The 26,686-nt window shown below is 53.7% G+C and overlaps 1 protein-coding gene across 1 annotated transcript in view; it reads left to right on the top strand.

The window, feature by feature from the left end:
• Positions 1 to 26,686, top strand: part of KAZN (kazrin, periplakin interacting protein) — a 991,323-nt gene that overhangs the window by 872,993 nt on the left and 91,644 nt on the right. The window contains 1 exon segment of the mRNA XM_031464108.2: positions 14,443 to 14,634. Coding sequence (XP_031319968.2) covers positions 14,443 to 14,634 — 192 coding nt within the window.

The following is a 26,686-nucleotide window of genomic DNA, read 5'->3' as shown; positions in this document are numbered from 1 at the left end:
TGACCTTTGCGAAGTGTCGGTGGAGTAGGCCGGCCAGACAGGGGAAACGTTTGGTGGTGAGCTGGCGGCAGCTCAAAGCAGGAATTCAAGTTACATCTCTGCCTCTTTCAGTCTATAAACTGGGGGAAATAGAGGGGGCTTCTCTGCCCAGACCTCCAGATTAGGGTCTGTGGGTCACTTCCTCAGCAACCAGCCCCCAGCTGCTGGGAGCCCCGCTCTGGAGAGCTCTCAGCAAGGAATGTTCTACCCAGGGGTTCGGGTCTGGAGCTGCCAGGAGAAGAAGCCCCTGGGGATCCAGGGGCAAGGCTGCAGGGTAGGGGCTGGTCTCAGAACCAGAAGGCAGTGGCTCCCGGGAGGGGGAAGGGAGAACTGGCTCCAGGCAGCACTTAGCCAAGCACTGTTTTTTCACGTGTATCGTGTGTGTGTGTGTGTGTGTGTGTGTGTGTGTGTGTGTGTAGTCACTCATTTTATCCTCACAACAACCCTGTAAGGTGAATACTGTTATTGCCCCATTTTACAGGTCAGGGAACTGAGGCACAGAGAGGTTAGTCAGTGGCCGGCACTCAAACCCAGACCAACTGGTCCCCGAGGTGCTTCGGACCACTTAGACCACACTGCCTCTCAGTCCAGGTGCTCTGCAAGCCTTTGTCAAAACTGGAAATTGGCGATGCAGCTTCTGTGTTCTGATTGTGTTTTCCTGTGCGAGGAGTTCTGTCCACAGATACTGTAACTCAGGGACTTGAGTTTGCCCTCCTCATCCTGCTGCTCTCCCCTGCCCCCAACTGAAAAACTAAACACACAAACCATCTTCTGTCTCGATTGTACATTTGGCTGATAGACCTCACTGCTGAAAATCCCCAAGTGAAAGAAGATTGTTTTTCTCACTGGTTTTGTACATTTTAAGTCCTGAAGGTTGTAGCCTGATGGAAAGACAGACACAGCTGTGGGGCCACCACTGATGTCCTACTTTGAAGTCTCAGAACCCATGACTGCAAAGGTGTCTGGAGCGGGGATGGACCACTGTAGAACTGTGGTGCCCCAGGCCCTTTGAACAGACAGGGACCCAAGAGGACAGGAACAGACCAACTAGCCCAGACAGGAAGGGTTGACCCCAGGAGCCTGCACAGGTGAGGTGGAAGGGGTCGAGGGGAGGCCTAAGGTCAGGGGGCCCAGGCCTTGTGCACCTCAGTATCCCTGGGTGAGCTGGCTGAGTGGAGGAGCTGTTACTCCTCGGGCCTTGGTTGACTGCCCCTTAATGAGGACGATAAAGCCCACCACTGTCATCTTCCCAGGGGGTTGGGTGATAAACATGAGGTGGGAGCGCATTGAAGAGTGAAAAGCACTACGTTCAGCTTAGCAGTATCTGCCAGCAGCGCAGGCAGCCATCTGCGTATGAAGACGCCATCACCGCCTCCCAGACGGGGCCGGAGGCCCCCGGCCGGCCTTGCTAGCTGGTGTGCGCCCCGTGCTTCCGTCTGAGCTGTGATTGTTAGGATTTGGGGTTGGGGGCCCCGTGGCACGTGGAGGACGAGCACCCTGGGAAGAAGCGTTGCAGGGGAGCCAGGTGGCCCTGGTGACCGTGGCCCACGCCTTCCTCAGCACTGCACTTGGCAGGCCCCGGGTCTCCGTGCTTGAGTCTTGTCACCTGTAACGCGGGCAGCGTACCCCCTCCGAGGTTGCTGGGGGGCTGCTCGGGACGGGAGCCCGGCACATCGAGCTTGCCCTGCTCCTGGGGTGCCGAGCGCGCTCCTGGCCTTCCAGCTGCGGGTGGTTGAAGTAGTCACGCCGGAGGCCGAGTAGGGTGTCCTGCGACCCAGCCTGCATGGCCCAGGCCTGCTGTTTCTCAGCCCAAGGTAATTTTTCAATTAACTCTATTGGCTGGAAACGGGGGCGCCCTTGGAGTGTGGGAACACGTCCCAGGCCGGAAGGGCCCTCCCCACTGCCCCCGCTGGCTTGGGGCTTGGCTTCCAGAGGGAGGATCCAATTTCACATCAGGACACCAGGACATGATCCCAGTGCCCCTCTGAAAAATCCCAGATGGCGCCTTCTGGAAGCCCCAGTGGGCTCCGCGCTGGCGGCCGGCCTGTCCTGCTCCCCCGCCCCCCACTGGCTCCCTGACCCCGCGCTCCAGCAGCGAGAGCCTCCGATGGTTTTCGGTACTGACTTTATTGCTAAACAATTTAGAAAGGCGGGTCCTGCCAGTTTTCATAAGTGAAACATTTAAAGTATGCAGAGCATATTTTAGTTCTTCCTGGAGCAGCTGCTCAGTTGGGCTGGAGAAGAGTCAGGGGTGAGTTAGATGGATGGTGAGTCCGCGGGGTGTGCCCGGCTCCCCACAGGAGCCCAAAACCCCCTCTTCCTCTTCCGCCCCTTCTGTGGGGTCAGGCATCCTCTTGATGGCAGTGGAACCAGCTGAGGGCTCTCCTGGTGCCGGGCCCCGCTTGCAGCTTTTTATCTGTTACTCATAAGCCAACAGCTGCCCTGGGAGATGGGTGCCGTTGTTACCTGCATTCCTCACGTGAGAACACTGCAGAGACCTGCCGGGGTCAAACAGCTACTAAAGAACAGAGCCAGGATCTGATCCAGGCAGCCGGTTCCAGAACCGCCGCTCTCCACTGTCACTGTTGCGTCTTATGGGTGAAGGAGCTGAGGGCAGAGCGGTCAAGCCATAGCAGAGAAACCCCATTCTTAGTTCACCTTCTGGAGCCACATTTGAGACAGCGAGCTCTCCAGGTTTGCAGTTTGTCTGGGCCGTGGCCCTGACTTGGTTTAAATTCTTCTGAAAGCCTGGATCTGTTGGAGATACAGATCTGAAGATGCGGGAATTTCAGACTTGTGGGCTGGCGATGGTTAGGGGAGAGCCCCGACTGGGCCCTAGTCGCTGGCTGCCCACTTTTCTCTGCATAATTGTTTACATCTGCGGGGGCCTGTGGCATGCCTTACACGGTTCGATGCATTTAACCCCTGAGTGGATGGATGTCTAAGAAGGGCTGAGCAGAATGTTCTGCCAAAGCCTGTTTCCAGTTTGTGTCCAGGTCAGCTAGCCAATGGCCTGGCAGTCAAGTCTGTTAATTCCAGGCACCTTCCTCTGGGCCTCAGTTTGGCTGTCTATAAAATGGGGATATAAATGTCTTTTTTCTTCCCCCTTGGCTTCTTTGAACTGTAGCTCTCCCACCGGGAGCTGGACCTGGGAGAACCCGCTCTCTGACCAGTGGGACAGGCAGCTTCAGTCTGCGCTGTGCCTTCTGGTGATGGGTGGAGAGAGAAACTGAGATGCAGGTGTTTTGCTGCTGGCTCAGACTCAGGGGTGGGAAAGAAAGCAAAGGCTGGGCTGTGCCCTGCAGGGCAAGGCCTTGGTCAAGCTGGTTCCTCCTGGTCTGCACTGAGCTGTGTGCTCGCTGCGTGGATGGGCCATGTGATGAGTTGGTAGGTGTAACCAAGCCTTCTCCTTTCTTTTCCTCTTTGTGTTTCGGTAGTTTTTTCTTTCCCCTGGGAGGATGGAGAAGAGGGAGGAGGGGTGAGAGGAGGGAGTCGCACTGGTGAGGGAGGAGAGGGGAACAGGCAGTGCCCCCCGCTGCTTGCTGTACCTCTCCTGGATTCCTCCCTTTAGGAGCCAGGCCTTAGGGAGGAGGGAGGCTTGTGGCAAGAGCCAAGGCTGGGGGACCCAGCCATGTTCCCCAAAGTTTGAAGAAAGACCCAGTTCCAGCTCTGTGTCTTGCTCTTAGTCCTGGCATTTAGTTTGAGAAATATGGACCACATTACCGTATTTAGGGCTGAGAGCCTAGTCCAGTCAAGAATATGAGCTTTGCAATCAGACTCGTGCGTTGACATCTGCTGCTCCCACAGGCGTGGCGAGAGAGTTCAGGGGCCGAGGCTCAGTGTCAGGCACATACTCAACACCTGGATGGGACCTGGAGCCCTCAGGCCAAGGAAGCCTGTTGGGGGTTAGTGCTTGCAGACCCCTCCAGGTGGGAGAACAGGAGAAAGGCTGATTTGGGCAGGAAAGGTCTGGAAATGGCCTTGAGGCAGAACTTGAAAGTTTGTGCCTTGCAGGGTTTCAGGCCAGGGGGACTGGTCACTGCAGTCAAAGAAAAACTAGGATTAAAGGACACGGCGGGGGTAGGTGGTCACTGGTTTTGTGGAGGTGAATTCCGTTGTCTGTTCTGTTTGTCTGGTTTCTGAAGGAGAGTGATAGTTTAGAGTGCTTAGCACGTAGCAGGTGGCCTTTAAGCTGGTGGAGATACTGGGCACCCAGAAAATGGTCCTTGACAGAAGCAGTTTATCAGGATTCTTTTACAGTTGCAAGAGACAGAAAACACAACTCAAACTGGCTTAAGAATGTATTGGCTCATGTAACTGAAAGCCAGGAGTAAATTCTGGCTTCAGGTGTGGTGTGATCCAGGACGTAGACATTGTCTGAATCCAGTCTTGGTCTTGTTGGCACTCCCTTCTTGGCGGCCAGCACCTCCAGGCTCCATCCTTACATCCATCATTAAAGAGAGCGGCTCCTGGTCCAGACACTGACTCTGACTGGACTGACTTGGGTCATGTGCTTTCCCCTGCTCAACCAATCACAGTGGCCAGGGCAACTCAGCCCTCTGATTGGCTACAAAGAGTCCTATTTCTGCCTGAATTACAGGCCCTGGGAGTGGGTGGCTCCCCAAAGGGAAATGGATGTGCTCAGTCGAAAAGACTGGAGGCGTAAATATTGGCTGAACCGAAGAGTCTGCTGCCCAGTCTAGGGGAGATAATGCCCAGGGGAGGCCAGAGCACCCGGCTTTGGGATTGACCAGTCACGGCTGCTGCAGCCTATCAGGGACTCGCCACCTAGGTGACAGGAGATGCTGTATGGGGGGGTTCCCATTCCTTCTGGAGCTAAAATCATCTGCTGAGTGACTGCTGCAGACCCCCGAGGACCATGGGGCACCTATCGGCTGTCAGTGCATGGCAGCATCAAGCCACTTGCAGAGCAATGGACACAGGAAGCCAGGGCCTCGAGTGACAAACGGGCGCATTGTGGGAATCAGGCCGGGCCGGCTGCAGGGACCACATTCTCAGCCCAGAACCTCTGATTTGGTTCTACCCAAGAACTAGGGAGCTGCATGCTGGGGGTTTGTGATTCCTTCACCTCCCTGGGGCAGCTCTGATTTTGAACCTGTGACCGTCACCCTGCCAGGGCTGGTGCTTGGCACACGATGGTTGCCAAGTCGGTGCTGGGTGAGGGGTGATGAAAGGAGGCAGACCCCTTCCTTGGAGAGAATTGGATTCGCTGGGGGTGGAGCTGGGTGGGCACAGCTCTCTGTGGGAAATGTGGGCCCCCCAAGATTGTGGAAGAGGATTAGCTTGGCCGTCAGGGGCCCAGGACGGGTCTGGCTGAAAGGTCTGTTTATGGGCCAGCAGCTGCACTGGAACAGCTCTGCAGGAGAGTCGGATTAAACAGCACTTAAAAGAAAAAACAGTTGCTGTGAAATATGAGAAAAAGACAAAGGCTGCGCCACCTGGTACCTGCCGTGCTCACCCCCACCCACTTGTGGTAAGAATCACCAGGCCTTGGGATTAATACTGTTGGGAAGTGGCTGGGCCTGATTTTGAGAATCTCCTTGAATTTGGTGAGTGCTGTATTGTGTCCCATCACCCCCAAAACTTAAAGTGTCAGGATCATATGACAGAGGCCCGGAGAACACAGAAATCTCTCGCAAAGCATAGTCGCAGCTCTTGTCTGCCTGCTGCCAGCCCTGTTCCTGGCCTCGTCGGTCTGTCTCCACATGCAGGGCAGTGGGGGGAGGGACGGAGAGTCTGCTGGTGAACAGAGGTGGTCCCAGAGAGCTGTTTTCAGCTCCCCACACTGGGACCAGGCAGGAGGGGAGCCTGAGCTGGGCCTGGGGGGACCAACCCAGCAGCAGGAAGTGATGTCAAGGCTCCCCTCCCCTGTCCCAGAGGCCCGTTGTGGCGAGTGGAGGCCTGCCCCTGGGGCTCCCGGCTTCCTCTCTCCACAGGTGAACCAGTACATTCAGGACCAGCCTGGCTGAACGTCCCTGTGGAATTTCAGTCATTGACAGAGCTTTGAGCAACCTTCGGGGCTGAGTCTAGAACCGAGGGCCGCATTGGTGCTGCTGCCCCCACTGCCCCCACTGCCCCCACTGCCCTGTCCGAATTCAGGACTCCAGGCCCCCCTTGGATGTTGGGTCAGCTTAGCCAAGAAGTTCTGCTCCCTTGGGCCTTCGAAGCTGGGGAAAGGATGCAAATGGTGGTATCTGTCCAGGAGGGTTTGAGGGCTCCCTGACCACCCCAGGCCCTGGGAGGGAGCACGAGGCTTGACTGCCTGGTAGGGGGAGCTTGCAGTCTGGCTGCTGTACCTGCAGGAGAAGGGGGATCATATAACTCAGTGGTTACCAGGAAAGGCTCTGCAGCCAGACCGCCTGGGCTTAACCATGTACTCTCGCTGCTTCAGCTTCTGCTGTAAAATGGGTGCATCCCCTGGGGTTATTTGATGATTGAGAAGGAATGGTGTGAAGATTGAGAAAGGTTCGGGCATGCACAAGGGGCTCAAAAGAGCATTCCTGCTATCACTGTGATGATGAGAAGGAGTGAATTCAGGAACAGAGGGAACATAAGAACATGCAGCTGACCTCTTTCTCAGCATGCGCAACCCCCGCAGAAAGGCAGGAGAACAGAGGAGGTGCCCTTAGACCACTGGTGATGACCCCCATCCCCCACACTCTCCACCTGGGTGGTGGGGTCTGCCAGCGACCCCCTCCCTGACTCTGCCTTTTCAGGGTCCCCCTCCACCACCAGGTCCCAGCCTCTTCGGACAGGTGACTACATCTGGTCCTCTAACTGTTTAGTCTTGGGGCCTGCGAGCCCATCTCTCGTGGTGATTTGCTATGAATCATTGTATCTCGGTCTTAACATCTTAACCTCCCCGAGAACAATCTGATTCCTAATTTTTTTTTAATTTTTGAGGGAAAGCGGTAGTTAGGTTTATTTATTTTAATGGCGGTACTGAGGATTGGACCTGGGACCTCATGCATGCTAAGCACGTGCTCTACCACTGAGCTATACCCTCCCCATTCAGATTCCTGATTTTTAGAACCAGCATCGTCCTAATGTTCTGAGACTACGACCTGAACCAGATTTGGCGGTAACAACAATAGTGGCAGTCCCGGCCGCAGCAGAGCTCTGGAGCACTCATCGGCCTGCCTGCTGCTGGGCCAGTCCACAGCAGAGCAGCCTCACCACCCCTGTACTGACCTGGTTGGAAGGGAGGCCTGTGTCGGGAACGGAGGTTGTCCACAGAGCCCAGGGTTGAACCCAGGCTCCCCTTCCACTGAGGCCTATTGGAGGGCTGGGGCCCCACTGGGCTCTATACCTGAGTTTGGGGGGAGGGTCTATAAAAGTGAGTTTTTAATGAAAAATCTGAACTATGTTATTGCTGTGTTTAGATTTTTTCTTTCCCCCTTGAGGTGTAATTTACATACAGCGAAATGCACAGAGCTTAAGGGTGTGGTTTGAGTCTGGTGAGTTTTGACAGATGTGTGCAGGGCTGTGTCCACCCATGGCAGGCAGCTGGGGACGGCCACTGCAGCCTGGCCTCCACCCGGAGCCCCCAGGCTCTTCCTCCTGCCCTCACTCCAGATGGGGTGACTCAGCCCTCTCTGCCATGTAACCCACCCCTCCCGGGCTGGGCGGCCCACGGGTCAGGGCTCTGCGGTCACTGAGGCCAAGGCCTTCCCTCGGAACGTGGGGGAGGTCTGCCCTGTCCTATATTAATGATCTTGATGAGCTACACGTGGCCCCATTTAGAGCCTTCTGGAATGCTTCCACTCAGATGATTGCTTTGTTTAATGTTTACCACAGGCCTAGGAGACTGGTCTTGGCTCCATTTTCAGATAAACTCAGAGGTCACTTGTCCAGAGGTCAAATAGCTCGGAAGCGAGGGAACCAGGACTGAGCCCCGGCTGGCTGACCCAGACCTGCCCGTCCCATCTCTGCCCCGCACCGCGCTTGCCCTCCTGCCGAGGGCCCCGCACTGGGCTGGCACTGGGCATCGGGTGTGAGCAGAACAGAGCCCCTGCCCTCGTGGAACCGACAGGCTGACTCCGTGGCCACATCCTTCTCCAGGAGCTGCGAGGGGATTGTGCCCCTGGGGGAGAGCAGGGAGGGCCCTACATGGAGTGGCCAGCTCACTGTGACCCAGCCCCACGTGGGAAACGAGGAAGCTCATTCGTGCTGGGGGCATGCCTGCCTCCGCTGCCGTCCACCCCAGTGAGCCTGCTGGGCCCTGGGCTCCCTCTGTGTCACCCACAGACTCCACAGACTCTGTTGTCCTCTCCTCCTGCAAGATGGACCAGGGCAGTTAAGACTGAGGGTGGGCACTGGAGCTAGACAGCCCACTTCAAACCCTGGCTCTGCCTGTTACTCTGTGTGACCTTGGTCAAGTCATGTAACTCCCGTGCCTCAACTTCCCCATCTGTAAAAGGCAGGTGATGCTGATAGAACCTACTTCAGAGGGTTATTGTGAAAATTAAACTAGTTAAGGCAAGTAAAATGCAGCAGAGCCCGTGTGTTCCGGAAGTGTTAGTCAAGGAGTCACTGTCACTGTGATACAGTGACTACAATGTTACTACCAGTGGGACCTTAGGCTTGCAAAGGCTGGACTTTACAAATCTGCCACTCACTGAGGGACCTCAGAGGGCTCTTAGTCCCCCATTGCCTGTCCATGTGGTCTTTGGATGGTGCCCCACAGTCACAGAAAGTAAGTCTCTTCCTTTCTCTTCCTCCTCTCCCACCCCGACTCTGGGAGCTCACAAAAATCAAGCCAGGAGAGGACTTGTTACAAACTCGGGCTCTTCCCTGGGGCCAAGAGCGGTCATCTCTCTTCTGCGCTGTGTGAATTCCTCCGTGGTCCCTACCATCACATCCTCCTCCTGCTTCCTGGATACCACAGCTGAGCCGGCCACAAGACAGACCCACGGAGGCTGCTGCCCACTGGATGGTGGTTTGTTCTAATGAGCTGGTAGATCAGCAGGGAAATCAAAGGCTCTCCTGTGCCAGGTGGCCCTGCTCAGCTGATGCTGCTCCAAGTCTCAACGCAGGTGCAGGGCTGAGCTGTGCTCGCCAGGCCCCAGGCTCTGTCCTTTCCCCTTGGCATGTCTTTTGCCCCCTGTGCATGTTGCCTCCTTGTTACAGTGTGGCTGCTGCCGCTCTAACCACAAGTCCACTTTCCAGGCAAGAAGGCAGAGAGGAGGAAAAGCCTTTTTTTCTTGAAGGGCAGTTCTCCTCAGGGACTTTGTCCTATATCTCACCAGCCAGAACTGGGTCCCAGAGACAACTCTAGCTGCAAGGGAGGCTGGGAAATGGCATTTTTTGAATGCCGGGCACTCACTGCTCTTGCAAACAAAAGGAGATGCCCTGGAGAGGGGCAAGATCTGCCCCAGCCCCCTTTGCCACCTGAGTAGGTGTGCCACACCCACCCTTGCCCTTGGAAAGAGGCGGGGCCTGCTGGGAGGGCCACCCCTGGGGGCAGTAGCACTGATAGCTGGCGGCTTCCCCTGGGGCAGGAGAGCCACTGTCCCCCCAGCAACGCTTACCTCCGGCTTCCGTGGCCAGGAGCTCCGCTGAGTCTGTGGCTTTTTTGGCACCAGGCCCTTTCACCGCTCCCCGCCCCCCAGCGTCGGCAGTGAGATACACAATCGATCTTTCCTTTTTTTTTGGTCCTTGGGCAGGGGCCAGTATGGTTTCCCCAGAAACGTGGCTCCTCCCCCAGCAGCTCTCCCGCCTCTGGCACTGGGCTCCCTCCTGTCCATGTGTCTGTGGGGCTGGTGCTGCACTGGGTGCTTAACAGACACCACTTTCTTCTTTTCCCATTGGTGCCCCTAGACCAGCACTGACCAGGAATTCCGTGCCATGACGGGGTGGTCTCTGTGCGCTCGAAATGTAGCTGGTGCGGCTGAGGAACTGAGTTGTTCACTGTGACTGATTTATACTTACATAGCCACGTGTGCCTGGTGGTGGCCTCACTGAGTGGTGCAGCTGTTGACCTTGTCCCACCAAGGGCAAAAATGCATAATCTAGAAATGCACGATCTAGTAGCATTCACCTAGATTCATGAAGAATGAATTTCTTTAAGGGCACTAATATTATGAAGGCCCAGAGAGGGACAGTAACTTGCCCAAAGTCACACAGCAAGGTAGTAATCCCTCTGAGGCAGAAACCCAAGTCTTCCAAATCACTGCTTCTGAGGAGTGTGGTTGCTCCCGCCTGTGCAGAAGGGAAGGGGAGTTGTGGGCATGAGGGCGCACACAGCACTCCTTGTGCTCATAGCACATTTAAGTGCATGCACGTATGCCTCGTTCCCGTCACTCCCATTTCACAGGTGAGGCCACTGAGGCCCAGGGAGGGGAAGTGCCTGTGACTGGTCCCAGGGCCGGTACATGGGCTCCAGCCTTGTGAGGCTCTCTGTGATTGCAGTCCCAGGTTGTCACCCATCTCTGCCCCTGGAAGATCTAGTCCAGCTGCGGCAGGTGCAGTTAGTAAGTTTGGACAAGCCTCTCTCTTTCCGTGGAGTTGTTTTTCCAGCCCGGTCTCTGAAGCCTTGGCTCCTACAGGTGCCGCACCTGGTATCCCGCCCTCCTGCTTGTTCCGGGCATGAACTGAGGGGCGGGGCCTAGGTGTCATACGTATTAGCAAGGTGAGCCCAGGAAAAATCTGCCTTTTGCTGCTGTTGGCTCAGGAGAAGGGCACCCAGCCCTAACTTGCTCTCTGCTCTCATCCAAGTGCAGGGTGCAGGGGTGTTCTGTGCCTTCACCCCCTTCCTCCTGTGAGATGATCTGGCCAGCCCTTTCTCGTGATGCCCCACCTAAATGGGATGGAGGTAGGGTTGCTGAATAAAACACATCCCACACAGTTAAATTTGAATTTCAAATAAGCAACGAATAAATGTTTAGCATAGGTATGCCCCATGCAATATTTAGGACACACTTATACTAAAAGTTATTTGTTGTTTATCTGAAGTTCAAATTAAACTGTGCACCGGCCAGAGAGGTGGGGATTTTGGTTTGTTTTGCTAAATCTGGCAACCCTAAATAGGTGGCATTTTCCCTATGCAGTGTACCTGGCAACAGAGACCCAGAGAAATGAGAAGCCTTGCTCAAGGTCACAACAAGGCCCTGGTCAGTACTGGATTTGAAGACAGGTCTCTTGGAATTTTCTGCCATCTGCATAGACAGTAAACAGCCTCAGGGGCTTCCTTGGGGCAGTTTGAGGAAGCCCAGACATCAAGCCCCTAAAATCAAATTAAACAGAAACAACCCTGTCTTCCACTTGCCTGGTAACGTAAATGTAATTGGGGATGCTTAGCAGTCACTCACACCTTAGTGTGAAATAGACGTCTGGTGGCAGCTGAGTGGGAACAAGTGCTGGCAGGATGGGTAACTGGGGAGAACTGATGAAGAAGAGCGTCTTAGTCCATTCAGGCCTCTCTAACAAAAATACTGGGTGGTTTAGACACAACAGAAATTTGTTGCTTACAATTCTGGAGACCAGAAGTCCAAGATCCAGGCACCAGTTGATTCTGTGTCTGGTGAGGACACTTCCTGGTTCATAGACAGCTGTCTTTTGGCTGTGTCTTCACATGGTGAAAGGAGCCAGGGAGCTAGCTCTCTGCAGTCTCTTTTACAAGAGCACTAGTCCCATTGATGAGGGCCCCACCCTCATGACCTCATCACCCCCCAAAGGCCCCACTTCCAGATACCATCATCATGTCAAGGATTAGGTTTCACATAAGGATTCTTTGGGGACACAAACATTCAGTCCAGGACAAGGGGCAAGAATGAAAATTCCAGTCTTGAGTACTGCTAGAGATGGCAAGCCGGGGCTGGAGGCAGAGTGGTGGTCAGGTTGAAGACCTTTTGTAACCTGACCCAGTCACCTCTCTAGGCTTCCTCCTGCCCTTCCTTACCTCGTGCTGTTCACTGCTCAGCCAGGGTCCTCTGGCTTTCCAGCCTCCTTGCCTTTGCTCGTGCCAATGTCCCTGCTTGCTGCCTCCCCCCTCAGTCTCCCGAGGCCCATTTCCAGTGTTCTTGTGCCCCGAGCAGATGGACCCCTGCTTTGTATCGTGCTAACTTGTGTGTGCCGGCTCTACTCGCTTGAGACTTCTTGAGGCCAAGGGTGTTCCCTTCTTTCTGGACACACTGCGCCAGGCCTGCCTTCTAGGCGGCCTGCAAATGTTTGGAATGAGGGCAGGGGAGGGGCAGACCTCGTGCTTTGCAGTTTTGCTAAGAGACTTGGACAGTTCCCAGCCTGCACTTGAGTCTGTCCACGTCAAAGCAGCCAGGAGCTCCCCGGTGGGAGGCCTTCCTCCCCGGGGTGCGCACTGGGGCTCCTTCAACCCGTGTTCACTGTGGGGTCTGACAGCACCAGCCAAGGGCGGGACCCGTCCGTGACACTCCCCCGGGGGTCCCCAGTGCCTACAGCAGCAGCTGGCTTGGGGCCGCTGCCCCTAAACTCTCACTGGGATGAGGGGCCGGGGGAGCGATGTGTCGTCACACAGTGTCCAGGGCACGTGAGGCCCCTCAGTGGATGAGACGGAGCAGAACGACAGGCCCGCTCCCGGGGAGCTGTGCCCGTGGGGCGTGCAGGTGGTGGGTCTCCCACGTGAACGAGGGCTGTGGGGTGGGTTGTCCAAAGTGCTGCTCTGTTGGGCCGTGGGTGGGGGCCACTTCCGGTCTCTGGACCGCAGGGCTGAGACCACCAACAGGAAGGATCGTGTGAAGAAGGGAAGGAAGCTTGCTGGCGGCCCTGAGGTGGGACGAGTCGAGCACCTTCCAGAACTGAAAAGTACCCCCAGGTGGCCTGCGGGGGCCTCACATGGGGCAGTCAGGCAGCTGACAGGCAGCCAGGGAGGGTGTTCAGCACAGGAGTATGGCAGTGTGTGCTCTGCATCTTCAAGGGGCCTCAAGCTTCTGTGGTGATATTGGATGAAGGTTAAGGAGGAGCTGGGAAGGCGGGGAGGCCTCCTGTCATGCAGGTGGCAGCTGGACCCAGGTGGCCTCAAGGAGGTGGTAAGAGGAGGGCAAGGGGAAGGGGACCAGAGTCACGCCACCTTTTCCCAGGCCTCCAGGGGTGGAGGGACCCTCGCTCTTCTCCCCCTGCCTGGTCCTCCACCCCTGAACCTGGCTCTGCTGTCAGGTCCTGGATCTTCAAGGAGTGCAGACTGTAGCCTCTAAGAGGGTCAGGCGCCTGGGGAGACGGCCTCCCCCGCCTCACCAGTATGGAGCACTTGCTGTGAACCCTGAGCACATCCCGTGGACCAGGCCCCGTGTGAGGAGGGCCACCTCCTGTGTCTCCTTGGAGCCTCCCAATCCGAGGAGAGTTAGACCCATTTTACAGAAGGGGCGTCTGAGGCTCAGAAGGGAAGGGGCTTGCTCATCCCACACTCCGGGTCAGTGAGGGAGCCAGACCAGAGACCCAGGGACTGGGAAGCTGTGCTGCAGTCATGCCCCTCTGTGACCCTCACAGGCGAGGACTGCAACCCCACCCTGACCGGTGGCAGCAGGGGGCAGGGTGGTGTGGGGTGGAGGCTGTGTCACCGTGAGGCAGCGGCCACAGGAGGAACAGGGAAAGGGCGTTGCAGGGGGTGGGCCCTGCACGGGCGAAGTCCCAGAGGCTTTGACGTCACAGAAAGAGGGACCAGCGTGGTGGGAGGGCGGGGCAGCGGGAGAGGGTGATTTGTGACCGTAGTGACGGAAGTCCAGACCAAATGCTCCTGGGCCTGCTTCCCTGAACATCTCAGAAGCCCCTTCAGTTGGTCTCTGAGCCAGGTAACTGTCTAGGCCTGGGTGTGCTCTGTCCTGAGTCACTGTCGCATCAAGTGTCCCTGGAGTCGACTAGGTCTGGGTTCAAATCCCACATCTGCTCCCTGCTAACCATAACCTTGGGGAGTTTATCTCTCTGAGCCTCAACTTCCTAATCTGTGAAATGGGGGTGAAGCCTCTTGCCTCTGGAGGTTTGGGTAGGATTTAATGAGGTCAAACAGATAAAGCGTCACTCGGCGTGCTGCTGGCTCAGCGTTACGGTATTGACCCCTGCCAGCCTCCACCTCACTCCTGCCCCCCCGAGGGAGGGAGACCGCCGGCCATAGGAGTGGATGCTCTGGGTGCAGCCATGGCAGCAGTGGTGCCCTAGAGAGTGTGGCGGGATGCAGGGAGTGGGGTTGGGGGCGTCCCACCAGTGTGCTCTGCAGACTGTGGTTGAGGCCCAGGACCAGGGCGGGGGCTCCTTGCAATAAGATGATTTAGAGGTTTTCTTCCTGCACATAGTAGAAAAGACCCTCAGTGCACAGCAAACAGGAAAAGCCAAAGCACCTTTGAACTGTCCCCAGAAAAGCGAGCGCAAGCCAGCGTCCCCTGGTCCCTGCTCTAACCGCGTGTCCTTCTCCCCTAGCGCTCCTGCGGGAGGAAGTGTCTCGGCTCCAGGAGGAAGTTCACCTTCTCCGGCAGATGAAGGAGATGTTGATGAAGGACCTGGAGGAGTCGCAGGGTGGCAAGTCCTCCGAGGTCCTCTCGGCCACCGAGCTCAGGGTCCAGCTGGCCCAGAAGGAGCAGGAGCTAGCCAGAGCCAAAGAAGCATTGCAGGGTGAGTGACCAGTCGGCAACGACTCCCTCCCCTCTCTCTCCTGGGGTTCAGCTGGGGCCACGAGGGCCTCCGGGAACCAGGGTCCTGCCTCTGCAGAGGGAGTGGTGTGGACAAGGGAGTCTCCCAGCACCGAGCCCCCCAGCCCAGGCTGCCCATCTCTTTTGGAGTGAAATCCCGCGTCTTGCTGGGTTGGGGACAAATGTCATTCCCTCCTGCAGTCTGACCATCTCCCGTTCTCTGTCATGGCCAGTCATGGGGCGCCTGCCTTCAATACGTGAATGGCAGGTTGGCATCTTTGCTGAACCAGGATGCTGACCCAAGCAGCTGTATCGCCTCTTTCCCAAGCAACCCTCAGGGTCCTGCAGTGCCTCCCCTCACAGGACAGTGTGGAGGTGCTGGGTTTTCTGCTGGAGGACACGTCTGTCCCCCTGTTTCACTCATGTGCACCATGGTGTGCTCTCCAGGGGGACCTTGGGCCTCTTCTCATGTTGCTTGGTCTGGAGGAACTCCCTGCTAAGAAGCGCAGTGTCCAGCCCCTGAGTTATGGTCAGGGTAGAGGGGGCGGGTTGCAGGGGTGAGGAGTTGGGAGAGAAACTGCTTTAGGAGACAAAACCAGGGGGCCCACGTGTTCAGCTGCTCTCCTTAGAGCTGGCCTGGGATCCAGGTGGCTCACATCCCCATCTCTCCTAGGAGCCACCTGCTCATACGTTGTGTTTCAAAAGGGTATTTGAGAAAGGCTGGAAGCCATCTCCTGACAGTGCCCGGAGAACTCCAGCCTGAAACATTGGGGGAGAAAATAGTTTTGGGGATCTGCTTTGATCTCTTGAGCCCCTTAGCGTCTTTGATTCTCCAGGGAGGAAGGTGATAAACCTTGGCAACCTCCTCTCCACTCACCATCTGCCTGAATGGTAAATATTCTGAAGACTCTGTTTCTGAAGCCAAAGCAGGTTTATTACGTAGGTTGCTTTGGGGCTGCTGTCACAAAGACCCCAAAACAGAGTGGCTTAAAGAATCTGTTCGTCTCTCTCCTGTAACCATCCCCAGGGCGCCGTTTCAGGCTGGTGGGCATCTCTGGGCATCTTTGGCCTGTGAGAGACCCGGAGAAAGATCTGAAATTCAGGGCCAGAGGCGTGGCCTTGCAGCTGTCCGTGACCTTGCAGCTGTCCGTGACCTTGCAGCCATCCGTGGCCTTGCAGCTGTCCGTGACCTTGCAGCCGTGTGTGGCCTTGCAGCTGTGCGTGGCCGCAGGGACTGCTGGGAAATGTAGTTTCTAGCTGGACTGGAGGTGACGGGAGAGTGGACTTTGCTGGGCAGGGAGTCGGCTCTGTGATCGTGGGCTTCCCTGACCAGAGGTGTGACAGGAGCGTCAGAACACTCACATACTAGCTGAACCGGCTGTCTGTCCAACCGCCCACCAACCACCCCCCAGGAAGCCTGGGAAGTCGTCGAGCCCTCACCCAGGTGTCACAGCCCCTTCATGCATTCTCGGCAGTACATTTTACTCTTAAAGGCAGGTGGACACTTGGTTTCCGCTGGGGCCACTCAGGCAGTGTTCTGGGTGGTCTCTTCAGGCTGTCGCGGGCAGATGACATGGTTTATGGTCCAGCTGATGCCGCATGATCAGAAGTCACCGTGCCAAGCATGCACGCTCTCTCTGCACAACCTCCCAGCCATCCAGGCAGATCTCTGCAAGCCACCCTCAACTCCCAGCTTCCCAGGGGCCTCAAAACGTCTCCACCCTTCTTAGGAAGGAGACCTGGGTCTTGGGAATCTCCCACGAGGAAGTGCCGCTGGGCCTGGGGCCCTGTGACCTGATGTTCTTTGGTCTCGCCAAGCTTCGTGATCGGGAGAGAGTCGAGGCTGCCCCAGGAAGCAGCCAAATGCAGACTCAATAAATACCTCCTTTGCTGGTGTTTATTCCAGGGCAGAGAAACCTGCCTCCCATGTCCCTGGCCAGGGAAAGAACTCTCACCCGTACACCCCATTCTGGACCTGTGAGGAGGAGTACCTCTCTCTGCTGCTCCTGGAACAGATAGCCCCCTGTCTCCAGACCTCAGCGTCCTGTTCTGAGCGATGGGACAGTAACAGTGAATTACACGAGGTCACGTCTGTGAAGGCTGTTACTGTGAGGGGCATCCTGCTCTGTTTCGCCCACGGGGCACAGAGCCGTGCAGGCACTTCTTCCTAGCTGTGTGCTGTACCATTTCTTGTGCATCACCAAAGGTCTTCAGGGCCTTGCTCAGGGACCCAGAGATCCCCCTGATGGGGGAGCTCCTTTGTCAGAACAATAATCTCATCAGTGAGGACTTGTCAGCTTTTGTTAAAGGAAAGCTTTGTCAAGCACCTACTGTGTGCCAGCACCGTTCCAAGCACTTAGTCTACCATTTACCCCAGCCCTGCTAGGAGGTGTTAACCCCTTTCACAGATGGAGACTGCCGAATGAAGTTCAGGGATCTTAAGTAACTTGGCCAGAGTGACAGAGCTTTTTAACAGCAGAGTCCACAACTTTTTTCATTGCATCAAACACCTCATCTTCCCTCTGGCTGAGGTCACTAGGGATAAAGTCAGCCTGGACAAGAGAGATGGGAGTCCCTTCTAGCTCAGTAATGGGGACAGCAGACTCCGGAATCTGATCTGGACTTGAATCCCAGCTCTGTCACTTACTAGCTGTGTGACCTGGGGCGAATTCCTTAAACTCTCTGAACCAGAGTTCCTTTGCAGAGGGTAACAATAACAGTACCTGTTTTCCTTATAACTGGGGCCAATGATTGTAGCTACTTCACAGAGTTGTCATGAGAATTAAACAAGATACAAAGTGTTTGGCTCAGTGCCAAGTACCATGAGTGCAAATACTTAGTGATTATCAGATGAGAGGGGGCCTGGCAGACCTCCCTGGGTCTGCTTGGAGATGTGGGTCACCTGGTTCCCATTCGGGGTGGCCCTGACCTTAGACCCCCTGAGCCCATCTAAGCTCAAGGGAGCAGCATTCCCAAAAAGCAAGGAGGAGGGCACCTTCAGTGGCCTCGAACTTCCTGCCTGGCGGTCTGCAGAGTCATAAATAAGACACTTCCTCCCCAGCCACAGCGCGTGGTGAGTAAATTGCAGACAGATGTGAGCAGAAGGAGGCTGGGGCATGAAAAGGGATTTATATGCCCATAATGAGAAGGATGAGAATAAATGTACAAGCCGGGTGAGTGGCAGATGTTGGGCGACACTTGCTAGCACCCCTGCGGTGGGAAAATGCAGAGCCCCCGAAGGCTTCCACTCTGGCGGGTCCCCACCCTCCCACCCTCAGTCTTTGGTTTGGGGTTGGTTGAAACTGAGATTTTTCAGCATGTGAAAGGATTAGGAACCCAAGCAAACACCCGAAACATCAGTCCGTGGTTCCAACATCAAAGCAATGAAAAGAATCAAGTCCAGGGAGAAGAGGAATTTAGAAGGTTCCTTTATTTCTGTGGGGATGAGTCTGGGGACGTGTGGTTCATGATTTGGGTCTCATCGTGAGTTTAAAAGACAGAAGCCCTGAATGATTGTTTCATAACGAATGGTGTCGTTGCATGTATAAACTTACCCCAGAGTCCCAGGGTGACCCCCAGCCCTACACATGTAGTGAGCTTGTTGCCACGGGACCCTTTTGGGGTGTCTTGATTTCCCCAGGCCCCCTCAGTTTCACTGATCGCTCTGGGAATCAGGGCATTACAGAAACAATGATTGTGAAAATTTGCTTCTTCCCATTTTTAATCACTTAACGGCATGTCGAGTGTGTTGAGCATTTTCCCACAACAATAAATACTCCTTGAAAACATAATTTTTAATGACTGCACAATGTTCTACCAAATGGAGGCACCGTAATTTATTTAGCTACTTTCCTATTATTGGACATTTAAGTTGTTTCCAGTTGTTTCGTTTCTTTCTTGCTGTTATGTGAACACTACACATTAAGGTCTGTGTAAATCTGTGAGTTTTTTAGGACAGCGTTTCCCAAAATTTCTGGTCTCTGGACCAGTTTACCCTCTTATAAAACTGATGACTCCAAGGAGCTTAGTTTATAAAGTTTAGATCTATTAATATTTACTATTTTAGAAAGTAAACTCAAAAACATGCCTAAATCTTCAGCAATTGATTTTAAAATAACAGTAATAAACCCATTACAGGTTGGCATTATTTTTAATGGGGAAAAAAACCCTGTATTTTCCCCAACAATAAGATTTGATTGAGGGGAAAAAAACAGCATAGTTTCACAATTTTGCAAAAACTTTTTAATGTCTGACTTGATAGAAGACTGCTGAGTTCTCGTATCTGCTCCGTCAGTCAGGCTGTTGTGATTTGGTTGAAAATCTAGCATCACACGGATATGCAGTTGGAAGAGGGAGGAGTGTATTAATTGCCTTATTACATAATTATGGATATTTTTCTTTGACTCCATACTAAAACTCACCAAGTGGTAGTTTCTTAGAGGTTTGCTGCCGTGTGGAATCTGAAACCTCATCCGGTGAAGGTTTTGTGCTCTGTTAGGGTGGACAAAACCGTTGGTCTAACTGGCACTTTGAATGGATGTTGTCCCCACACATGATTTCTTAATATCTAACATGGCTCGCTTGGGTCATATTGATTCACTGAATTATGTGAATCCTCCAAATGTTGACGTATTTCATTAATCCAACATCCAGAAGTCACATTTGTCAACCTCACCACCAATCTCATTAGAAAGCCTTTGAGTCTTGAGAAGCTGGTGAAGTCATAGTGGCAGGTCAGGTTTGCCCAAATTCTGATTTTTGCTCAAACGTTCAAGTTTTATCCCTCGCACCAAGCACTGTCACTTGTTTTCCTAGAACTAACAAGCTCACTTCCTTCACTTGTTAACTGAGTTCAGTAGGTTGCCAGATCCCATGGTTTGTATGTCAGTCATTCTTTCAAATACAAATGGTGTATTACGAAAAAGTAGCTAGTTTAGCTAGCAACTCAGACGGTTGCCCGAGTGATCTTCCTCGAGGTAGCCACTGTACTTCGGTATGCAGCGGAAGAGTTTTAAGTGTACCTCCCGTTTTATTAAAAGATACGTACTTGGTGATCAAGTTCTAATGGAGCTAATTATTTTTACCGCTTCATCAAGGATATTCTTAAGTAAAGCTGTCCCTCTTTTTTTCAACTTTGAGTGCATTGTGTAAAGGACGTAATGACTGCTGATACGGCTTGATGCCACTGCTCTGATTTCTGCTGAGATGTTAGCATTTTACCCAGCATTGCTTTTGCACCAATAGAGCAAATACTGACAGTTTTTTTTTTAAAGGCAAATAGCATTAGAGTTATTATGAAAATAATTTTCCTCTTAGAGCCCTTGAAATGTTATCGGTGGTGATTGTGGTGGTGACAGCTAGCGTTTTTGAGCCTCACACTTCAGCTCATTCAGTCTTCACAACTGATATGTGAGGTGGGCTATGAATGTGCCAAGATTACACAGCAGTGCCTGGTTGAGGCAGGTTCAGACTTCAGCAGGGCAGTTCTGGAGCCCTTGGGTGATGCTGGCAGGGACAGAGAGGGTATTATTGCAAGGGAAATAGCTTGAGCAAAGGCAGGAAGGCCAGCCTGTGTATGGGGGTGGGAAGGGAATCCCCCTACGGAGGCTTTGCAGTGGGGGAAGGTGGGAGACAATCATGGTGAACTTCAAAGGGCTGTACCCTGAAGTTTAGGGACCATGAGGTTTTGAGCAGGAGGAAGCAATGTGACGAGTAGGGTGTTTAAGATGTCCCCATTTCCCTTTCCCACCCTCTCCTTGCCTTTGCAGCCTTGTCTCTCCTTCTAGCACGTGGATGTACATGTTTCCTGGATGTGGGTCCTCTCCCTTCTCTGCCCTCTGGGTCTTTGCATTCTTCTTCCTTCTCCCCCATCCTCCCTTCTGATGGTCACTCTCCCTCCAAGTCCTGATTTAGGCTCTGCTTCCTCCAGAAACCTTTCTGGACCATCTCTACTTGATGGGTCCAGGGCCTGTGGTTGGCAGGATCCTACCCCTTCACCCCCAAGATGTCTACATCCTAACATCTAGAGCACGTGAATAGGGTAGGTTACGTGGCAAAAGAGAACTAAGGTTGTTAATCAGATGTACTTAAAATGGGGGATTCCCTGGTGGGCCCAGTGTAATCCCAGGGGTCCTTCAAAGTGGAAGAGGAGGCAGAAGAGTCAGAGTCAGAGAAGGTGATGTGACCCCAGAACAGAGGCTGGAGATTCAGCATGAGGACTCAACCCACCATTGCTGGTGTTGAAGATGGAGGAAGGGGCCATGAGCCGAGGAATGTGTGTGGCCTCTAGAGGCTGGAAAAGACAGAGACAGAGTCTCCCCTACAACCTCCAGAAGGATTGCAGTCCTGCCCACGTCTTGATCTTAGCCTCCTGAAACCCATTTCAGACTTTTGACCTCCAGAATGATACGATACTAAATTTATATCGTGGGAAGTACTAAATGTGTGGTAATTTGTTACAGCAAGGAGGAGGAAATTCATAAGGGCCCTTCCTCCCTGGACTTCGCAGCCCTCGGTGCCGACCTCCGTCAGGACTCAGCACATGTGGGGGATGTTTGTGTCCTGTCGGGCTTGCCACTTGCCAGGCTCCTCCTGCAGGCATGGTACCCAGTGCAGAGCCAGCCTCGTTATCCCAACAAAGCCGATGATTGGTGAGCGCGGCATAGAAGAAGCAATGCCCAAGTTTTCTCTCTTTAGCACAAGAAATAAGGCCTGTTGGGGCCTTTTCGCTGCCTCAGAATGAGTCACCTGTCCTCCACTAAGCTCGTGGAAGGAACTGAGCCTTATTATTTAATTTGCTCATTCAACAAATGTTCCCTGAAAGCTTCCCCCACAGTAGAACCCGTGCCTGCGGCTCAGACAGTTCAGAGGCAGATCAGGCCCAGGCCCTGCCCAGAACCCAGTGACACACCTGAAACCCACAGCATAGTCAGTGCTATGGGTTGAATAACATATTTTTTAATGACCGACCAGGCCTGCTGACAAGAATCTCTGCCACAGATACTCTGCTTGAAGAGTTCCGGGCTGCAGAGAATGTCTTAGGCCTTGAGCAGCAGGGGACACCAGTGTCCTTTATGTTCCCAGCAGGTGTGGCCATGCCCCGGCTGCCTTTGCAGGTGTAACCAGGCCTGTAGACAGTGGGGAAGTAGGTGGCCCGAGTGGCTGTTGAATAGGACGATGTGTTGCTGAGGCTGGAGTGGCTCTGCCCACCTGCTTTCTTACACACACATCCTTGTCTCCAGCGCTGTGTGGGTTTGAAAGGCAACTTAGTGTTTCCTGTTTCCCTTCCCACATCCACACTCCACTCTTTGTCTCATCCCTTCTGTCAAAGACTTGTTCATCTTCTGGGCAGCCTGTCACCTGGGTGGAATTCGTGTGCTCCTCTAAGACGTACACGGAAGCTACCACTGTTTCTTAGGCCATCTAGCCTGACACCCTGGGGGTGCTGCAGGCGGCCCACCCAGAGCCAGCCCCTCTGTCCCACAGCCCTGAGGTCGAAGACTCGGAGCTGGAACATCTTAGAATTTGGTGGAAGTGTCCAGAAAGTTTTAACTCTACCGACAGAACATCTTCCTAATATGCTACCGACTGCTTTTAACCATTAACATTCACCTTGAAGTCTTCTTAGACTCTAAATTCGATCCAGATGAAAGAAAGGTTCAGAATTTTTGCTGTTCTGTTGCATGGGCTGTGTGACTCTGGCAGGTTAGCCGCTTCACATGGGTTCTGGGTTCCCAAAAAAGAGCACATACCCTAATGCCCATATTTTTTAATAAATGTTTTCTCTGGAGTAGTTTGAGATTTCCAGAGAAGTTGCAGTGTCCCAGTATGTCCAGCTCCCCCATCCGCTGCATCTTAGATGCTGCAGCCCATCGCACGGTTGCTTTTCAAACCACCTCTTGTATCATGTCTACTGGTGTCTCGCTGGCTAGAGCAAGTCACATGACAAGCCCTGAGTCATGTGGACGGAGACTCCGCAAGGCTGCGGTTCCAGGGAGGCAGGGCTCGTTGGCAGCCCTGACTGTGGATCCACTGCTGAGCGCATTTTAATAGAATCATGTCCAGAATCTGATTAGTGTCTGGGATTCTGGTGACTGACAACACGTGGCATCAACTTTGTCTCTTTTGACTCCTTTGATTTTTGTAGGTTTTTGTAACTAAGTGACTGATGTCCTCTCGCCTTGCCCTCATCTGGAGATTTTCCCACTGGCCCCTTGACTCTATGAGATGGAAAGGCAGTGTATCCAGTCTCCTCCCCTGGGGACCCCTCTGTCACCCTCCCTGCCTGCCCAGGCTGGAATCTTCCACGGCCTCCTGAACAAGTGCTCCTCTGTGGTCTTCTTCAATGCTTTGGGTCCAATTCTCGGTAGTCCACTGTGTGTTAATGTTCTGATTATGGCCATCTTCTGTGTATCCTGAGAAAAAGGAAATACATAGACACCCTCCAGGACTCATGCAACACAAATCTGACACTTATTTTGGAAGCAGGTACCAGCGCCCAATCTCTCTTCTCTATTCAGAAAATAACCTTATACACCCATTTTGTAGTTGGGATGACTGAGGGGTGAGCCCATAATAAATCGCTTTTGAGCAGTAATCATCCCAGCTGACATTTATTTAGCACTTGGACTATGCTGGGCACTCTCACTGCTCCTCCTGCATGAGCCCACCAACCCTTGTTAGGTGCGCGGTGTTAATTAGCCTCAGTTTCCCCATCTACAAAGTGGGGATGAAAGAGGTTAAGGATTTTTCTAGTCTCCTGGCCAGTAGACTTTCGAGTCAAGACTTGGTCTCCAATGACTCTGGTTTCTAGACCTCTGTTCTTAGCAGATACTCTTTTGATGGTGGGGGTCTTAGGGGTGGTCCTAGCCAGGGGAGAGGAGGGGAGTGAAGTGGGGACGAGAGGAGAAGGAGGAACAGATCTGGATCTGGAAGCACAGCATTCCTGGGTGTCGCTCAGGGGCCCCTTGAGGCCCCAGGATTTGTGGATTCATTCCTAGTCTTTGCTCTGAGGGTTGTCGCAGAGAGTAAAGGCTTCAAGGCTAGTCTCTCAGACGCAAACCGGGAACTTCTGTCCCCTATCTGCTCTCCCTCCGCCGCTCAGTGAACACACTTCAGCCCCAGGAGATGCCAGTGGCCTCAGCCGCCGGATTTACGGTGTGAGCCAGGCCTGCAGACCTCGGGCCGCTGCTTTTAGTTAATCCCCACTCCCTTCCCGGGAAGGGTCTGAGATTGACTGGCTGAGAGAAGGGGAACAGAGTTCCGTGCAAGAGAAGCCAGGCTCTCGAGCTGCCTTTCAAAAGACATCGCCCGAGACCCAGTTCGACCCTGTTTGGCGCCGTGGCCTCCATCTCTGTGCAGGCCCACCTTACCGGCCTGGGGTCAGGACGTGGCCCTGAGTCGGTGGTGGGGAAGTAAAAGCCACGCTGGCCTCCATCCTGGGAGAGGAGCTTTGGCCTGAGCCGGGCCGGGTGGGAGGCAGTGGCAGTGGGCTCTTCAGAGCTGGTCCTCATTCTGCGGTGGCTGTGCTCGGCTGGGATGGGCTCTGGTCCGAGGCGGCTGTGGACACAGGGTCAAGTCTGACAGGGGGTCTCGGCTGTGACTCTCCTCAGCCCTGACTGGCTCCCTGGGGGATGCTGTCCCGGCCTCAGACAGGGATCTAGGAGTGAGCTTCCTTCCTGGCAGAGCCCTGGGGATGGTCAGATGGGAAAGGAGGAAGCAGGGCGTTGTGGGCCTCGAGTGGCACATCTGGTGGCGGGTGGGGAGCAGGGGCAGCACCATTTCACGCACATGTAGCCAGTCTGCTCGGGGACCTCCTGGGCCAGCCCTGTGCTGAGCCCCCCACACACCTTATCTTCACCTTCTGAGAACAAGTCCACAATGCAGGTGGAGTTAGCCTGACTTGACAGTTGGGGAAACTGAGGTTCCAAGAGGTGCACACAGCCTTCAGGTCTCCGTGTTTGAACTTGAAGTCTCACGTCTGACACAGATCCCTTACTGCACAGCCTTCGTTTCTGACCAGTGGAAATATCTTCAGTGTTGACAAAACCTTACCTAGAACTGCACTCACTTATTCATTCAGCAAACACTTGCTGAGGTCCTACTATTTGTCAGACATTGTTCTGGGCCCTTGGGGTGTATCTTTGAGCAAAATAGACAGACGGTCTGCTTCTCACGGATCTTATATTCTGGAAGGGGTGCTAATTACTGTGGCTGTGGAACAAACAGCCCCCAGATCTTACTGGCTCAAAACAGCCAGCATTTTTCTTATTGTTTCATGATTTTGTGTGTCAGAGGCTTGGCGGGGCTCCGCTGGGTGCTTCTTCAGTTCCACATGGTGTGGGGGCTCGGGGAGGTGGTCCCACAGTGAGGGGTTCTTCCACTGGAAGGTCCAAGACAGCCTCACTCACATGTCTGATGCCTTTGTGGGGTGCCTGGCCTCAGCTGGACTGACAACCACTTATGGCCTCTCCAGCGTGGTAGTCTGATCTCCTACAGAGTCTCGGGGAGCCCACAGAAAGGGTTCCAGGAAATCAAGGAGCAAGCTGTAAGGCTTCCTCGTCTCTGACGCCACTTAGCGTCATTTCTGCCTCTTTCTGTTGGTGGCAGGCGGGCCACAAGGCCAGCCAGACTCCACCCCAGAAAAAGCACGTACGGAGGTATTACTGTGTCCCCCTTTGCAAGAATGCCACCTGCCACACAGGGGAGGGAGGAGGCCAACCACAAACAGGGAACACGGAAAAACTAAACCGTGTGTTGGAAGACTGTAAGCACTACAGGGACCTAGAAATTTTACAGTGGAATGAGGCAGAACACAGCCTTTCCTCTCCTCGGTCTTCACTCACCTAGGAAATACACATCCACACAAAGACTTGTACCCAAATGGTCATAGCAGCTTTCTTCGTAATAGCCCAAACCTGGAAGCCGCCCAAAAGTCCATCGACAGATGAATGAGTGAACAGACTGGCACGCCCTGCAAGGGAATCCTACTCAGCGATAAAGCAACGAACTCTTGAGACGTTCAGCAGCCCACATGGTGGATCAGTGAATCTCAAAATAATTATGCTGAGTGACAGAGTCTAGAAAGAAAATAGTGTATCCTCTGAACTCTAGAAAATGAAAACTAATCTGTAGGGACAGAAAGGTCATGGATGGCCTGGGGATGGGAGGAGGGGCAGGAGTGCAGCTTTCAAAGGGGAAGAGGAAACTTGCGGGGTGATGGGTGTGCTTCTGTCTTGATCGTGGTGATAGTTTTGCAGGTGTTTACATATGCCAGGTTATATCAGATGGTACCCATCACATATGTTCAGTTTGTTGTATGTCACTTGTTATCAATAAAGGTGTTTTCAGAAGAGTATGTGGTGCCTTAGGAATCCTGGGTACAGGGCATTCCGGAGTGGGGAGCATTCAGTCCCCCACAGGCCACATATAGGCGGCCTCTCGCTTAGCCTTCATGCTGGCCTCAGTGGATCACAGAGGGGACCCAGCCCCAGGTGGGCAGAGCCCTGTCCCATTGGGGGCCCAGCACCCAGGGCCCCTGGGCTCCGGAAACAGACAGAGCCCAGCAAGATCCCAAGCTGCACGTGCCGTAGCCAGGGCGTCTAGGCCAGCTCTTTAAATAGCTGCAAACACACGGGCTGACCAGCGGCGGTGACAGAGGCTGCTAACAATCAGGCGAGTTTGGTGCCCAGAGTCTTATATGGGGGCACAAAAGGAGAAGAAGCATTTTTTGGGCACTGAGCTCAACCCTCAGAACAGTTTAGAAAGGAGTAACCTCTTTTCTAGGGAAAGGGAAAAGATGCAGGTTGAACTCCAATGGCTCCATAACATTTTAAAAATTAATACTTAACATTTAATGTATAGGTAATTAATACCATTTGTATGTATTTATTGAATATTTCTATGGGCCTGGAATGCATGGGCTATAAATCCCATGAATTATCTTGGATAAGCCTCCCCATTTTTCAAATGAGAAGACTGAGAGACAGAGAAGCAGCTGCTGAGTGTGGAAGTGAAGCCAAGCAAAGGGTGCCTGG

The sequence above is a fragment of the Camelus dromedarius genome, chromosome 14 (assembly GCF_036321535.1).
Source record: "Camelus dromedarius isolate mCamDro1 chromosome 14, mCamDro1.pat, whole genome shotgun sequence".
NCBI lineage: Eukaryota > Metazoa > Chordata > Mammalia > Artiodactyla > Camelidae > Camelus > Camelus dromedarius.
The sequence above is the reverse complement of the archived record's forward strand: the minus strand, read 5'-3'. Positions and strand labels throughout refer to the sequence as shown.